This window comes from Bubalus bubalis, chromosome 23 (genome assembly GCF_019923935.1).
Source record: "Bubalus bubalis isolate 160015118507 breed Murrah chromosome 23, NDDB_SH_1, whole genome shotgun sequence".
NCBI lineage: Eukaryota > Metazoa > Chordata > Mammalia > Artiodactyla > Bovidae > Bubalus > Bubalus bubalis.
In genome coordinates this window covers 35,558,976-35,575,622 of record NC_059179.1, presented here as the reverse complement: position 1 = coordinate 35,575,622, position 16,647 = coordinate 35,558,976, and the positions used below count along the sequence as shown (strand labels likewise).

At 38.1% G+C, this 16,647-nt stretch overlaps 1 protein-coding gene across 5 annotated transcripts in view; it reads right to left on the bottom strand.

Annotated features, from left to right (window-relative positions):
* The window catches only part of ATRNL1 (attractin like 1), an 802,632-nt gene that overhangs the window by 755,182 nt on the left and 30,803 nt on the right, over positions 1–16,647 (bottom strand). For all 5 annotated transcript variants that reach the window (XM_025273995.3, XM_025273996.3, XM_044935104.2 and 2 more), the window contains exons 2-3: positions 10,392–10,475; positions 9,184–9,297 (exon numbers count right to left, since the gene is read on the bottom strand). In XM_025273995.3, coding sequence (XP_025129780.3) covers positions 9,184–9,297; positions 10,392–10,475 — 198 coding nt within the window. The remainder of the gene's footprint in view (positions 1–9,183; positions 9,298–10,391; positions 10,476–16,647) is intronic.

Sequence of the window (16,647 nt, the reverse complement as noted above, 5' to 3'; positions counted from 1 at the left end):
TCCTAAAGGAAATCAGTCCTGAATATTCACTGGAAGGACTGATGCTGAAGCTGAAACTCCCTCCAATACTTTGGCCACCTGATGCGAAGAACAGACTCATTGAAAAAGACCCTGATGCTGGGAAAGATTGAAGGCAGGAGAAGGGGACGACAGAGGATGAGACAGTTGGGTGGCATCACCAACTCAATAGACATGGGTTTGAGCAAACTCCAGGAGTTGGTGATGGACGGAGAAGCCTGGCGTGCTGCAGTCCATGGGGTCACAAAGAGTCAGACATGACTAAATGACTGAACTGAACTGAACACAAAGCAATCTACAGATTCAGTGGAATCCTTAGCAAAACACCCATGACACTGTTCATGGAACTAGAACAAATAATCCTAAAATTTGTATGAAACCACAAAAGATCTTGAATAGCCAAAGCAATCTTGATAGAAAAAAAAAAAGAACAAAGCTGGAGGCATCCTGCTCCATGACTTCTGGCTATAATACAAAGATACAGGAATCAAAACAGAATAGTTTTAGCATAAAAAAGACAAAAAGATCAATGGAACAGAATAGAAAGCTCAGAAATAAACCCACACACTTATGGTCAATTAATCAATGTCAAAGGAGGCAAGAATATACAATGGAGAAAAACTGGTCTCTTCAACAAGTACAGATGGGAAAACTGGATGGTTATATGCAAAACAATGAGATTAGAACATGCCCTCACACCATACAAAAATAAACTCAAGATGGATTAAAGACCTAAATATAAGACCAGAAACCATACCTACTCCTGGAAGAAAACATAGGCAGGATACCCTCTGACATAGTTGTAGGATTATTTGGGGGGATGTGCCCCCTCAGGAAAGGGAGACAAAAGCAAAAATAAACAAATGGGACCCAATCAAACTTAAAAGTTTTTGCACAGCAAAGGAAACCATCTGCAAAACAAAAAGACAATCTACTGAAAGGGAGACGATATTTACAAATGATGTCTGATAAGGGGTTAATGCCCTAAATATAGAAAGAGCTCATAGAACTAAATATCAAATTTTTTTAAAAAAGTTTTTTTTTACCTGATTGCGAAGACATGCATAGACATTTTTCCAAAGAAGACATACAGATGTACAACAGGCACATGAAAAGATGCTAAACATTACTAATCATTAGAGAAATGCAAATCAAAACCACAATGAACCATCACCTCACACCTGTCAGAATGGCTATCATCAAAAAGAGGACATAACAAAAGTTAGAGAGGATGTGAAGAAAAGGGAACTCTCTTGTACTCTTCATGGGAACGTAAATTGATGCAGCCACTACGGAAAACAGTATAAAAGTTTCTCAAAAAATTAAAAACAGAATACTGTATGACCCAGCAATTCTACTCTGGGATATATCTAAAGAAAATGAAAACACTAATCCAAAACGATATATGTATTCCAATGTTCTTAGCAGCATTATTTCAAAGTCAAGATATGGAGGCAACCTAAGTGTCTACCAAGAAATGAATGGATAAAGAAGATGTGGCGTGCGCACACACACACACACACACACAATGGAATATTACTTAGCCATAAAGAGAATGAAATTTTGCCATTTGCAACAACATGGATGAACCCGAAGGGTATTTTGCTTAGTGAAGTAACTCAGAGAAAGACAAATAAACGCTGTATGTTTTCACTTACATGTGAAATTAAAAAAAAAATAAATAAAACAAACAAATGAATAAAACAAAACCAAAACGGACTCACAGACACAGGGAACAAACCAATGGTTGCCAGTGGGGAGAGGGGTGGTGGAGGGAACAAGATAGGGGAAGAGGCTTAAGACGTACAAAGTACTAGGTATACATAAAAAAGATACAAGGACATAACATACAGCAGAGAGAATATAGCCAATATTTGATAATAACTTTAAATGGAATATAATCTATAAAAATATCAAATCACTATGTTGCATACCAGAAACTAGTATAATATTGTAAAGCAACTATACTTCAATTAGATAGATAAAATAAAACCACCTTGGTACTCTCTAACAAATGACCTTATAGCGTTACTCTTCCCCACTGGTTGCAAATTCTCATGAAGCTAGACAGAACACTTCATCCGATCAGCTAAGTGATTACAATGATATTCCAGTTAAAGTTGCACATCTGCAATTCACTAACCTAGTTTTAGATTATCTTAACATATATACTTTTTATAATTCTTTAGCATTTTGCATACTCATGCAAATTACATCAATATATAGTTATTCCAAAAGACAACAAACACAAAAGAAAATGAAGTTTGTTGGGGAAAAATATAACTGTGTAAAAGCAGGAGTTCTATATTAATAACTGGTATTTCTCCCTTTTTAAGCATTCTTGTTCACAGGGGAAAATTACATATCTTCATTTACTTATACCATACTATCCTCTCTAAATCTAAGAAAACATATAAGAAAAAAAAAGTTGCTAACAACAAATTACATTACTCAAAGTATCCGATTCCTTTAGACACTGTTAAACTTCTGTTTAGGTACCAACAGGTACTGAAGTCCCTCATTCAGATTGTATTTGACAGAACAAAATGAAATATTATAGTCAAGAATTCATTTTGTAAACACATTTTGAAAAGCAAACAAATTAAAAAGTAAACAACTCTTGATGTTTTAACAATTATTATAACATTTACTAGCTTCTGTTTGTGAAGGAACAAAAGATTTTAAAAGAAGCCTGTCAACAGAATTAATTTTTGTAAGACCAGCTTTAGTTACATATATATAATTTTCACTGTAGTAAGATTATATCACATGAGTACATTGCTAAAAATAATATTCCCAGATCTCTTTAACAGATATGATTAAATGCTCTGAAACAGATGAAAAGAGCAGATTTGTTTGCTTGGCTGTTTGTTTGTAAGTGTTTTAAAAACAATAAATGAAAGAAGATTCCCACTTCCCACATAACATACCTAATTGGACCAACCAACCTTCTCACTGAAGTCAACTAGAAAAGGAACTGGCCTCACCATTTCTCCATACAGGCATTCACTAATTTCAAAGTTGGAGGTCAGGTTCAAAGGGCTAAGAAACTGGACTGTTTCACAGAGCTAGGAAACCAGAGAGTAGAACACGGAACCCCCTTTGACCTGAGACCCAATAGGAGTAAAAGCGAACCCGTAAGACAGGACTTTCAGAAACTACAGCGTGGCTGTGAATCACCTCAACACCTGACTTAGAATTTAGTTGGCTGTGAATTTCTAGTGTCCCCAGCATTCTCCGGGAATATAACAAATTCCTAGGCCTCAAATTATTACTACTAATGATTTTACAATCAAGGTGTCCGGCACATGATCGTCCAGCACACAATAAAAAAAATAACGCATCTCCATTCCAACCCATCTCCATATTATAAAATGGAGAATTATATATAGTTCTATCTTGCCTGCAGAATAAAGTCAATTTCTTTAGTGTGGTAATAAGAAAGCAATGTTACAGTGACCTGCTGCTGCTGCTTCTAAGTCGCTTCAGTTGTGTCCGACTCTGTGCGACCCCATAGACGGCAGCCCACTAGGCTCCTCTGTCCCTGGGATTCTCCAGGCAAGAACACTGGAGTGGGTTGCCATTTCCTTCTCCAATGCATGAAAGTGAAAAGTGAAAGTGAAGTCGCTTAGTCGTGCCTGACTCTTAGCGACCCCATGGACTGCAGCCTACCAGGCTCCTTCATCCATGGGATTTTCCAGGCAAGAGTACTGGAGTGGGGTGCCATTGCCTTCTCCAGTTACAGTGATCAAGGGACAATAAAACCAGGCTTATATTCTGATTCCACTGCTTACAAGTTAAGCAACTCTGAGCCACTGGCAGAATCTCTCTGTGCCTCAATTCTCCATTTACAAAATAGCAATAATACCTACCTGAAAGGTTACTGTGAGGAGTCAGTGACTTGATGTATATATAAAGGACTTGATGTATATATAAATGCTACCTGGCACATGAGCATTCAGGAGATGCTATTGATTACCATTTATAGAGTACTCGGGCTCCCACCTATCCCTTCATATTTCCTATGATCAAGCTACTCATCACTACTTACTACTGTCCCAAAATATAATGTTCTTTAGGGTGTATATGCCACTATGAACAAAGCTAGTGGAGGTGGAATTCCAGTTGAACTATTTCAAATCCTAAAAGATGATGCTGTGAAAGTGCTGCACTCAGTAGGCCAGCAAATTTGGAAAACTCAGCAGTAGCCACAGGACTGGAAAAGGTCAGTTTTCATTCCAATCCCAAAGAAAAGCAATGCCAAAGAATACTCAAACTACCGCACAGTTGCATTCATCTCACACACTAGCAAAGTAACGCTCAAAATCCTCCAAGCCAGGCTTCAACAGTACGTGAACCGTGAACTTCCATAGGTTCAAGCTGGATTTAAAAAACGCAGAGGAACCAGAGTTCAAATTGCCAACATCCATTGGGTCAACGAAAAAGCAAGAGTTCCAGAAAAACACCTACTTTTGCTTTATTGATTAGGCCAAAGCCTTTGACTGTGTGGATCACAACAAATTGTGGAAAATTCTTAAAAAGATGGGAATACCAGACCACCTGACCTGCCTTCTGAGAAATCTGTATGCAGGTTAAGAAGCAACAGCTAGAACTGGACATGGAACAAAAGACTGGTCCCAAATCGAGAAACCAGTACGTCAATGCTGATTATTGTCACCCTGCTTATTTAACTTATATGCAGAGTACATCATGCGAAATGCTGGGCTGGATGAAGCACAAGCTGGAATCAAGGTTGCCAGGAGAAATATCAATAACCTCAGATACGCAAATGACACCACCCTTATGGCAAAAAGCGAAGAACAACTTAGGAGCCTCTTGATGAAAGTGAAAGAGAAGAGTGAAAAAGTTGGCTTAAAACTCAACATTCAAAAACTAAGATTGTGGCATCTGGTCCCATCACTTCATGACAAACAGATGGGGAAACAGTGAGAGACTATTTTGGGGGGCTCCAAAGTCACTGCAGGTGGTGACTGCAGCCATGAAGCTAAAAGACACCTGCTCCTTGGAAGAAAAGCTATGACAAACCTAGATAGCATATTAAAAAGCAGAGACATTACTTTGCCAACAAAGGTCCATCTAGTCAAAGCTATGGTTTTTTCAGTAGCCACGTATGGATGTGAGAGTTGGACTATCAAGAGAGCTGAGTGCAGAAGAACAGATGCTTTTGAACTGTGGTGTTGGAGAAGACTCCTGAGAGTCCCTTGGACTGCAAGGAAATCCAACCAGTTCATCCTAAAAGAAATCAGTCCTGGGTGTTCATTGGAAGGACTGATGCTGAAGCTGAAACTGCAATACTTTGGCCACCTGATGCAAAGAACTGACTCATTTGAAAAGACCCTGATGCTGGAAAAGATTAAAGGCAGGTAGAGAAGGCGACCACACAGGATGAGATGGTTGGATGGCATCACCAACTCGATGCACGTGAGTTTGAATAAGCTCCAGGAATTGGTGATGGACAGGGAAGTCTGCCATGCTGCAGTCCATGGGGTCACAAAGAGTCAGACATGACTGAGCAACAGGACTGAACTGAACTGTGTTTTTCTCCATCCAGGATGTCCTATCTAATCCCCACACTTTGTCTTCACTCTTCTACTGACAATGAAAGACACCATGAAAAATTAGCTACTTCTGAAATTATATAGCACTCTTTTCAGAATCTGATTACAACACTTGTTACATGTAAACAGTCTGTTTACATGTCACTCTCAGGGCACATCGACTGTGTGGTGATACAGCCTCCAAAACCTTGGCATTTCCCAACTGACAAGAATGTCTCTATTATTCACTGTGGGCTCACAGTTTATGCTAGAGGTGACTCAGGATAGGAGCTGCCCACAACAGAAAGACCAAGTGACTGATTAAAGTCCTGGAGCTCTAAGCCACAAGAAATTCACCTGACTTCCAGAGTCAGAATAGGGGTGGAGACTGAGTTTGACCATGTGGTCAATGAGTCAATCAATCATAGGAAACACAATTCCCAATTAACTCTATACACCTAAAACTCAGGACAGCATCCTAATACACACTGATACATTGGGAGGATAACATCTGTCCTAAGGACACAGAGTGCTTCCCTGATGGCTCAGCTGGTAAAGAATCAGCCTGCAAGGCAGGAGACTCCAGTTAAGATTCCCGGGCCGGAAACTTCCCCTGAAGAAGGTACAGGCTGCCTAACTCCAGTATTCTTGGGCTTCTCTGGTCGTTCAGATAGTAAAGAATCCGTCTGCAATGTAGGAGACATGGGTTCAGTCCCTGAGTTGGGAAGATCCCCTTGAGGAGGAAATAGCAACCCATTCCAGTGATCTTGCCTGGAGAATCCCATGGACAGAGAAGCCTGGTAGGCTACAACCCATGGGGTCGCAAAGAGCCAGACACAACTGAATGACCAAGCACACATAAGGACACAGAAGCTTTGTCTGTGATGCTCCCAGATCTCACCCTATGTGTCTCATTTGACTAGTCCTGATTTTTATAATTTAGAATAAAACTATAATCATAAGTACAGTGCTTTCCTGAGTTCTGTGCGTTATCTAGTTAATGACTGAACCTGAGAGGGTTACGGCACCTCTCAACTTGTAACCAGCTGGTCCAGAAGTGCAGGTGGCCTGGGCACCCCTGAACTTGCAGCTGGTGTCTGAAGTGAGGGCAGTTTTGGGGAGGGCTGTGCACTTAACCTGTGAAGTCTGACCCAGCTTCAGGTAGCTGTGTCTGCAGTAACCTGTACCTTACTCCTTACTGCATCCTCCAGGCTTATGGTAGTCTCTGGAACTGGGTAGGTTATCAAACGTTTATTGAACAATAAATACTCATACAACTCATTCTTAGTAAAGTACAAACAGTATAAGCTTTAAGTCCTAATCCTGGCTCTACCATCTATCAGAAGTCAGACTTGATTTTTCTGGGGCTCAATTCTCTCAACAATAAATGGGGTTAACAACACTTCTACAGTGTCCTTATGAGGACGTGATGACATTTAAACTGCCTGATACAGTGCTGAGGATCAAGTGGATATTTAATAAACATGAACTTTCTATCTCCCTCAGGATAGCTAACAGAAACACTTGCTAATGAAAAGTCACTGGTTCCACCTTCACGGTCATACTAAATCCCATCCTGCTAATTATCTAACAAAAGTTTCCTTTAGTATCAAAGGAATGGTTGGTAAGAGCATTAATGAATCACTGTTAATTAACAGAAAGTCATCACAACTACTAGAAACACAAATAAAAAGCCACACATCTAAATGATGGTCAGCAAATGTAGACCAAGCTAGAGAAATGGAAAGTTATATCTAAATTGCAACAAATAAATGTATGAACCTAGGATCTTATCTAACTATCGAAATGTAATTATTCACAAAGCTCTGCTCCATTTTCCATCTACTATTCTTAGATGAAGGGTTACTCAAGAATACCCTTTATAAAACTTTCAAACAACTCAAAAATTAAGTTCTATAAGGATCTTGAGCAATCGCAATGTCAGAGTGTGTCTAAGGTCTGAAGGAGTCACTTTAAAACAGTCATTCCAAAATACAATTCCTTGGTTGTCCAAAAAAATAACAATTTACATTCCTGATAAAACAGGATAATGACAACATAAATAGTAAGAAGAAAAGTAAAATAAAAAGTTAAAGGGAACAGTAAGCTTTTACCCATATATAAATTTTTAACAATGACAGAACATATAAAAGATACTGGGGTAGGGCATCCTCAGTGGCTCAGTGGTAAAGAATCTGCCTGCCAATGCAGGAGACTTGGGTTCAATGCCTGGTCCGGGAAGATCCCACATGCCCTGGGGCAACTAAGCCCAGGCGCCACAACTACTGAGTCTGTGCTTGAGAGCCCAGGAACCGAAAGTACTGAGCCCATGAGCTGCAGCTGCTGAAGCCTGCACACCCAAGAGCCCACGCTCTGCAACATGAGAAGGCACCACAATGAGAAGCCCATGCACACAAATAGAGAGCAGCTTCTACAGCAGTGAAGACCCAGCACAGACAAAAGAATCAATAAATAAAATTATTTTTTTTTAAAGAGATACTGTGTTAACAACAGAAGTAAGGAATAGTGTAATGAATAACTCAACAATCATGCTAGTTAAATTGTACACAAAACCTATACTATATGCTCAAAATTTTTTCTAATATGTTTTCTTCTGTTCATAAAACATTTCATAATAATGTACATACACACATAAAAAAGATTTTTAAATTGATCCTGAAAATGCTGTGATTTTAAAATTTTTAAATTAAGTCTGACCATCTGACTAACAATAATATATTTTGAAGCAACCAAAATTTCCAAACTATGAGAACTAATACAAACACCTTTATTAAACCACTACATAAAATATAACGTAATCTTTTTTTACAGAATTTAAAATTTATAATTTCTCTAAAATTAAAAACAACTATAAAATACATGTCTATTCCCAGAGAAGGAAATGGCAACTCACTCCAGTATACTTACCTGGAAAATTCCATGGACAGAGGAGCCTGGCAGGCTACGGTCCATGGGGTCACAAAAAGACAAGATGGAGCAACTGAACACACACACTATATAATTGTGTGCTCATGTATATATATATATAATCATGTTATAAATTTAAATTAACACAGTATGTCAATTATATCTCAATAAAGCCAGAAAAAATAAATTTTAATTTTCTTAAAAAAAAAAACACACATCTATTAATTTCTTTGTCAGTTAGAACTCACGTTAACCTATCCATATAGGCAGTTCTGAAAACATACACAAAGTTAAAAAAAAAAAACACACACACAAAAACATGACCCAACTATGCACTGCTGACAAGAAACTTATACTGTTTATAATGATATAGTTGAAAGTAAAAGGGTAAAAATACATACTATACAAACATTAATTAAAAACATAAAAAATAAAAATATGAATCTATATTTCTGAGACAGTACTTATTTATCTTTGTTATATCAATGTTTACATTATTATACATACACCTAAGTTGACATAGTATCAACAGTCTTATACCAGCTTTGAAATTTAGCCACCAATATCTATGCTAAATTTATTTTTGAAGTACAGATGAGTATATATTTTAAATTAATAAACTATACAGTTACTTTTCTACAACTGACTATAAGTTCACCAATTAAACAAAACTACTCACCTAAGTACAGCTATTAAAGGTGCATATATTGAATCTCCATCATAGACATACATATGATCCCAGCTACATTCTGTAGCAAAATGATTGAATCTTAATCTTAACACTGCATTTGGACTGAAAAAAATTAAAATATTTAAAAATTAATATGTAATATGTAAAGCATGATCTGAAGAAATCTTACAATATTTTATTAAAAATCTATTTACAGAAATTTAGCTATAAATCCCTAAGTCATCAGTATAAAAGATTGATAAGCAGTCATATGCAATTTGTAAAAAGACATACAACTTCAAAATCTATTAACCAGCCATAGGCATGCATCATCCTTTTCTAAAAATTTAATCAACAGGAAATGTTCTATGTCTTAAGGTAGAGATACATAAACTGTAAACTTCATTGAAACTTTATTGACATGTACACTTAATATATATTCAAATTGTACTTAACTAAAGTTGATTTTTAAATTCAGCACTCAAGACTATTCGTATTTCTATCAACCTTTAACTACAGGTACTAATAAGGTCTTCAAATTTAATCAAAACATCTCAGTATGATACACTGCCATTTGTTAACAAATAAAGGAGACCATAGGTTCCCAGGGAATTAATAACTCTAAAGTTTAAAAAAGCTTTTAAAGTAACAACAACAACAAATACCCAGTTTTCCAGACTCTTTAAAAATCATAAAACAGTTAAAAAATAACTAATATCAATTCATCTATGATTCATTCATATGTTTAAATAGATAAATTCAGTCACAACCTAATTATTGAAAAATGCCTCTAAAACGACAATTAACTCTTTTACAAAATGTTCTTTTTTAACACCCTTAGAACTAAGATGATGAACAGTATGAACAAATGGCATAATTCAGCATGGAATATTTTTATACTTTCTATGGAGTCTTCAAAGTCTAAAACAAGCTATTTAAAATAAGCCAAAAATGCATACTTTATTTAATGCCATAGTGACAGAACTTAAAAATAAAATATATGCAAAAATTAAACTACTGTCACAAGGGTATTGTAATTTATAGTAAACATGATATCTAAAATTTATAAATCCCATTTTAAAATATAATGAATAATGTTTTCCAACAATAAGCAACAGAATATGTAACTTTTAAGCTGTTATACCTTTATAATGTTCTATATTGGTAAGCATTTATCACTGCAGAATAAATTAATTTAACCCAAATTGTATACTTACTAGCCTTCAATTAGCCATGTACATTTAGTTTTATATTTATAGTTAATTGGACCATCTGTTAAATATCCAGAAGGTTCTGTTAACCTAGAAAACAAAATCACAAAAATGAATACCTATAATAGCATAAAACATTTAAAGACACTAATCCAAGCTTCCAAAAAGGAGAACTTGTTTACAACTTAAGAAAATTTTCAAATTGCCATTTATCTCTCTAAATCTCAAAAAAAACTTGTTTTTTTAATTTCTTTAAGTTTTTATATGATTGTTGCATTTTACAAACTGGAGAAACACACTGAAAGACTGAATATTATACAGATGGGTTCCATGCTGATGCAAAATGAATTCAGTAACACTTCCTCTGCACAAAAATTAGATGGAGGCAAAAGAAAGATCAAATGCATTTGAAAGATGCAGATCTATGGAGCAGAGAAACAGTGTATGTACCTAGCGCTTTGGGGGGAGGTTACACTGTTAGCTCTATTTGTTTTCATGCAGCAGGACTGCAAAGTAGCTATCACCAGACTTGACTGAATTCAGCTACCTGTTTTTATATCATTTTCTTTTGCCTACTTTCTACCTAGTCCAAGAACTCAATTTTAAAAATAGGGTAAATCAAGGGGTTTTTAATTATCCACTATTTTAAACACAAAAAAGAAAAAGATAATTAGAAAAGCTTCAGATTTTCAGACTTTTAAAATATTTAAAGAATAACCCAATTCTACTTCATGTTGTTCTTAGCTCCAGTCCATTTATTTTATAAAGAAAAGACAATGTTTTAAATAATTAAGATATCTTTCCATTTAGCCTTTATATATTTATATAGGCACACACATACACACAGGCTTCCCACGTGGCGCTAGTGGTAAAGAACCCTCCTGCCACTGCAGAAGACATAAGAGACGCAGATTTGATTCCTGGGTAGGGAAGATCCCCTGGAGGAAGGCATGGCAACCCACTCTAGTATTCTTGCCTTGAGAATCCCATGGACAGAGGAGCCTGGCAGGCTACAGTCCACAGGGTGGCAAAGAGTTGGACATGACTAAATCGACTTAGCTCACGCACACACAACACAGAAACACACCCTGGGGCTTATCGGTCTTTATACATTCACATATAGATATACACACACACATATATATACATGTACACAAAGATACCAGGGTCATTATCTAGTTTAAGGCAATATTAAATTCTCCTTATAGCAGTGAGTATTAAAAACATTAGGGGGGAAAAAAGCTTCATTTACCTAAACCAGCATTGACATAAAGATCAATTAATATAAATGTTACTTATAAATCTTTCAGAATCCCTGAAAATTACTTTGGGCAAAAAAAGGGGCTAATTCATGCTTGGAAAACTCCAGGGTTCTCAAATTAATCTAACACTAAATTTCCTACGTATCAGGTGTTACTGTAAGCACACAATGCTGCTGCTGTTGCGAGGTCACTTCAGTCGTGTCCGACTCTGTGTGACCCCATAGACGGCAGCCCATCAGGCTCTCCCGTCCCTGGGATTCTCCAGGCAAGAACACTGGAGTGGGTTGCCATTTCCTTCTCCAATGCATGAAAGTGAAAAGTGAAAGTGAAGTCGCTCAGTCATGTCCGACTCCTAGCGACCCCATGGAATGCAGCCTACTAGGCTCCTCGGTCCATGGGACTTTCCAGGCAAGAGTACTGGAGTGGGGTGCCACTGCCTTCTCCGAAGCACACAATTTTACCTCACTTAAAAATCTCAAAAACTCCACGAGATAGTAAACATTATTAATCCCATACTACAGATAAGAAAACTGAAGTACATTTTTAATAACAGGTTAAATAACTTGTCCTGATTTGTCACTTCCAATAATAGCTCCAGATGAAGTAATTCAAACAAACTTCCACTGAAGATAACTGAAAAAGCTAAAAGAACAATTTTTAAATCTTATAAGTAACAGAATGGTTAAGATCTACTAAGCTAAGATCCAGAAGTTGCAAATTCTTTAAGAACTGGGCATCCAGAGTGACTTTTGCTATGGAGAATTTCATATATTTATTAGAGACTGCCAAAAGGCAGAGAGTGCTTTCAGCAGCCTCAAGGAGGGAGGGGGACAAAAGTTGGAGGCAATAACCTACAAAAGTAGGGGCTCGAATAAACAGCATGGCACTCTGATCTAGGACATGATGATTTGCTAGAAGGGTGAAGATGAACCAGAAACGAAATCTGCATGGACTGCAACCCAGCTACAAGTCATCGGGATGGCAGAAAACTCCGAGACCTACCACCGGCTTAAGGTGAGACTAGAACTACTATTTGGAGAAGGAAATGGCAACCCATTTCAGTATTCTTGCCTGGAAAACCCTGTGGACAGAGGAACCTGGTGGGCTATAGGCCACAGTGTATTAGGCCAAGTCTCCTAACAGAAGATACAAAAACGTTCTCTATAAAAAGATAACATGATCCCAGTCCTCAACTTATTCCCAGCAGTAATTTTTCAAATAAGATGTCTACTATAAGCATTTCATGGGAATCTAACAGAAATATATTGTAAGGTTATTTTCATCATAAAGATCTCATCAACTTTGCCCCCAAAGCAATTACTTGACTTGTTTGGTGTTTTCCATTTTCATATAAATCTTATATATACAGCTAGTGTACCCAAGGACACCAGTAAAAGCAGTTAGATAAGTGTACCCAAGGAAAGATGACAGGTACATGAGAATTTATATCGTTTTAAATGTATCTAGTGTATATTTCTTGTCTCCAGACAAGTTCATGTTTGTTCTTTTACTTATTCTTAAGTGAAGTTGTAGACTGTTAGGCCCATTTTATAAATAAAATTGTCACTTGTTAGGTCAGCAGCCGGAGAAGGCAATGGCAACCCACTCCAGTACTCTTGCCTGGAAAATCCCATGGATGGAGGGGCCTGGTAGGCTGCAGTCCATGGGTCGCTAGGAGTTGGACACGACTGAGCGACTTCACTTTCACTTTTCACTTTCATGCATTGCAGAAGGAAATGGCAACCCACTCCAGTGTTCTTGCCTGGAGAATCCCAGGGACAGGGGAGCCTGGTGGGCTGCCGTCTATGGGGTCACACAGAGTCGGACACGACTGAAGCGACTTAGCAGCAGCAGCAGCAGCATAATCAAAGATAATCAGGTATATGAAGATAGAAGACAACAAAATAACAACCAACAGAATAGCTTCAGAAAGAGATCTGAAGAATTCCCAATATGTGGAGATTATCAGATGTGCCCTACATAATAAACATGATTTACTAAGTTCAAAAAGACAACAGACAAGATTTAAAATTTTGGAAGTTAATTGAAGCCATAAAAAATAACAGTATGTTTGAAAACTAATGGAAATTCTAATTATGAAAACTATATTAATCAAAATTAAGAATCTTATGGACAGTTTTAACAACACATTGTTGATGTTGTTGCTATTATTGTTGTTCAGTCGTCCAGTCATGTCCAACTCTTTGTGACCCCATGGACTGCAGCACACCAGGCCTTCCTGTCCCTCACCATCTCCTGGAGCTTGCCCAAGTTCATGTTCATTGCATTAAATATATTAAACACAGCTGAAATAGGATGAGCAATCTAGAAGACAGGTCCATAAGAAAATATCCAGACTACAGCAGGATGATTGAGGGTTCAACCCATTGAGTGTGAGTCACTCCAACAAGCAAAACTCCGAGAAGATGAAATCCTAGCCAAGGGCAGGAGAAATATGGAATGGGGACTGGAAGAACAAAATAATATACATCAATTATGGTCTTTTAACACATTAAATAACACATTAAACCCAGATAACCATGAGGGTGTGATCACTCACCTAGAGCCAGACATCCTGGAATGGGAAGTCAAGTGGGCCTTAGGAAGCAGCACTACGAACAAAGCTAGTGGAGGTCATAGAATTCGAGTTGAGCTATTTCAAATCCTAAAAGATGATGCTGTGAAAGTGCTGCACTCAACAGGCCAGCAAATTTGGAAAACTCAGCAGTGGCCACAGGACTCGAAAAGGTCAGTTTTCATTTCAACTCCAAAGAAAGGCAATGCCAAAGAATGCTCAAACTACTGCACAATGGCACTCATCTCACACACTACCAAAGTAATGCTCAAAATTCTCCAAGCTAGGCTTCAACAGTACATGAATCGTGAACTTCCAGATGTTCAAGCTGGATTTTAAAAAGGCAGAGGAATCAGAAATCAAATTGCCAACATCTGTTGGATCACAGAAAAAGCAAGAGAGTTCCAGAAAAACATCTACTTCTGCTTTATTGACTACGCCAAAGTCTTTGACTATGTGGATCACAACAAACTGTGTAAAATTCTTAAAGAGACAGGAATATCAGACCACCTGCCCTGCGTCCTGAGAAATCTGTATGCAGATAAAGAAGCAACAGTTAGAACTGGACATGGAACAACAGACTGGTTCCAAATAGGAAAAGGAGTACGTCAAGGCTGTATATTGTCACCCTGCTTATTTAACTTATATGCAGAGTACATCATGCGAAATGCTGGGCTGGGTGAAGCACAAGCTGGAATCAAGACTGCTGGGAAAAATATTAATAACCTCAGATATGCAGATGACATCTCCCTTATGGCAGAAAGTAAAGAAGAACTAAACATGTTCTTGATGAAAGTAAAAGAGGAGAGTGAATAATCTGGCTTAAAGCTCAACATTCCGAAAACTAAGATCATGGCATCTGGTCCCATCACTTCATGGCAAATAGATGGGGAAATAATGGAAACAGTGAGAGACTTTATCTTGGGGGGCTCCAAAATCACTGCACATGGTGAAAGCAGCCATGAAATTAAAAGGTGCTTGCTCCTTGGAAGAAAAGCTATGACCAACCTAGACTGCATATTAAAAAGCAGAGACATTACTTTGCCAACGAAAGTCCGTCTAGTCAAAGCTATGGGTTTTCCAGTAGTCATGTATGGATGTAAGAGTTGGACCATAAAGAAAGCTGAGTGCTGAAGAATTGATGCTTTTGAACTATGGTGTTGAAGAAGACTCTTGAGAGTCCCTTGGACTGCAAAGAGATGGAACCATCCTAAAGGTTCGATCCTAAAGGTTTCCATCCTAAAGGAAATCAGTCCTGAATATTCACTGGAAGGACTGACGCTGAAGCTGAAACTCCCTCCAATACTTTGGCCACCTGATGCGAAGAAGTGACTCACTGAAACAGACCCTGATGCTGGGAAAGACTGAAGGCAGGAGGAGAAAGGGATGACAGAGGATGAGATGGCTGAATGGCATCACTGACTCTATGGACATAAGTTTGAGCAAGCTCCAGGAGTTGGTGATGGACAGGAAAGCGTGGCATGCTGCAGTCCATGGGGTCGCAAAGAGTCAGACATGACTAAGTGACTGAACTGAATTAAACACATTAAGTATCCTAACAGCTTTGAATAGTGTCTATTTGATACACACACCCCCACATCTTCTCTCTCCTCTATATTTTTATTTACAAGTTGCTGTAAGTTAACTTTACAATTTAGACTTTAGTTAATGTGTGCCTATGACTGAATATGAAGAGCAAGTAATACAACCAGTGATGGATACAATGACTCTGGAAACTGTTTCCTTGTTTTGGACAAAAGATGAGAACTTCTTCACTTAGAAAAAGTATATATTCTTAGGTAGAAACACAGCTTTGTTGGTTGTTGGGGACTTCATATGTGTTTAGAAGGATGCATACAGAAGAAGCTAATTAAAGGGCAGACTGTATCAGTTATCCATTGACTCCCACTTCAAAATTTTGCCTACTCTGTGAAAATGGATCTAGGCCCTTTGAACAATTTTTTTTTCCAGATGGCAGGATTCTAAGCCTGCAGGCTTTCTCAACAGAGCACATTGGAGACTGCAGAAGGAAAGAGATCTGCCTCCTAGGTTCCAATGTACTCACACAACAAGCTCCTGCACCTTGCCGGCTTCTGCAGCACTGGGCTCCTACAGTGCCCGATGGCCACCAGCACCCAGCCACCAACAGGACCCCCAGCACTTCCCCTCAGGTAGTTCTGCAGAGGAGCACCTCCAGGGAGACACCACTCCGTGAAAAGCTTTCCCCAGCATCCTATAAGTAACCACAGCAAGGTACAAAGGGCAAATGTCAAGCAAGTTTCACAGGTAGAGCTTTCCAGTGACTTTTCAGCCAAACAATAAGCCAAGTTTGCTCTCCCAAAAAGGTCTGGATCTCAGGCCAGGTTCCAGGGACTCTCACTTATGTGCTCTATCTCAGACATAACGTGGTAGGCACTGATCCTTG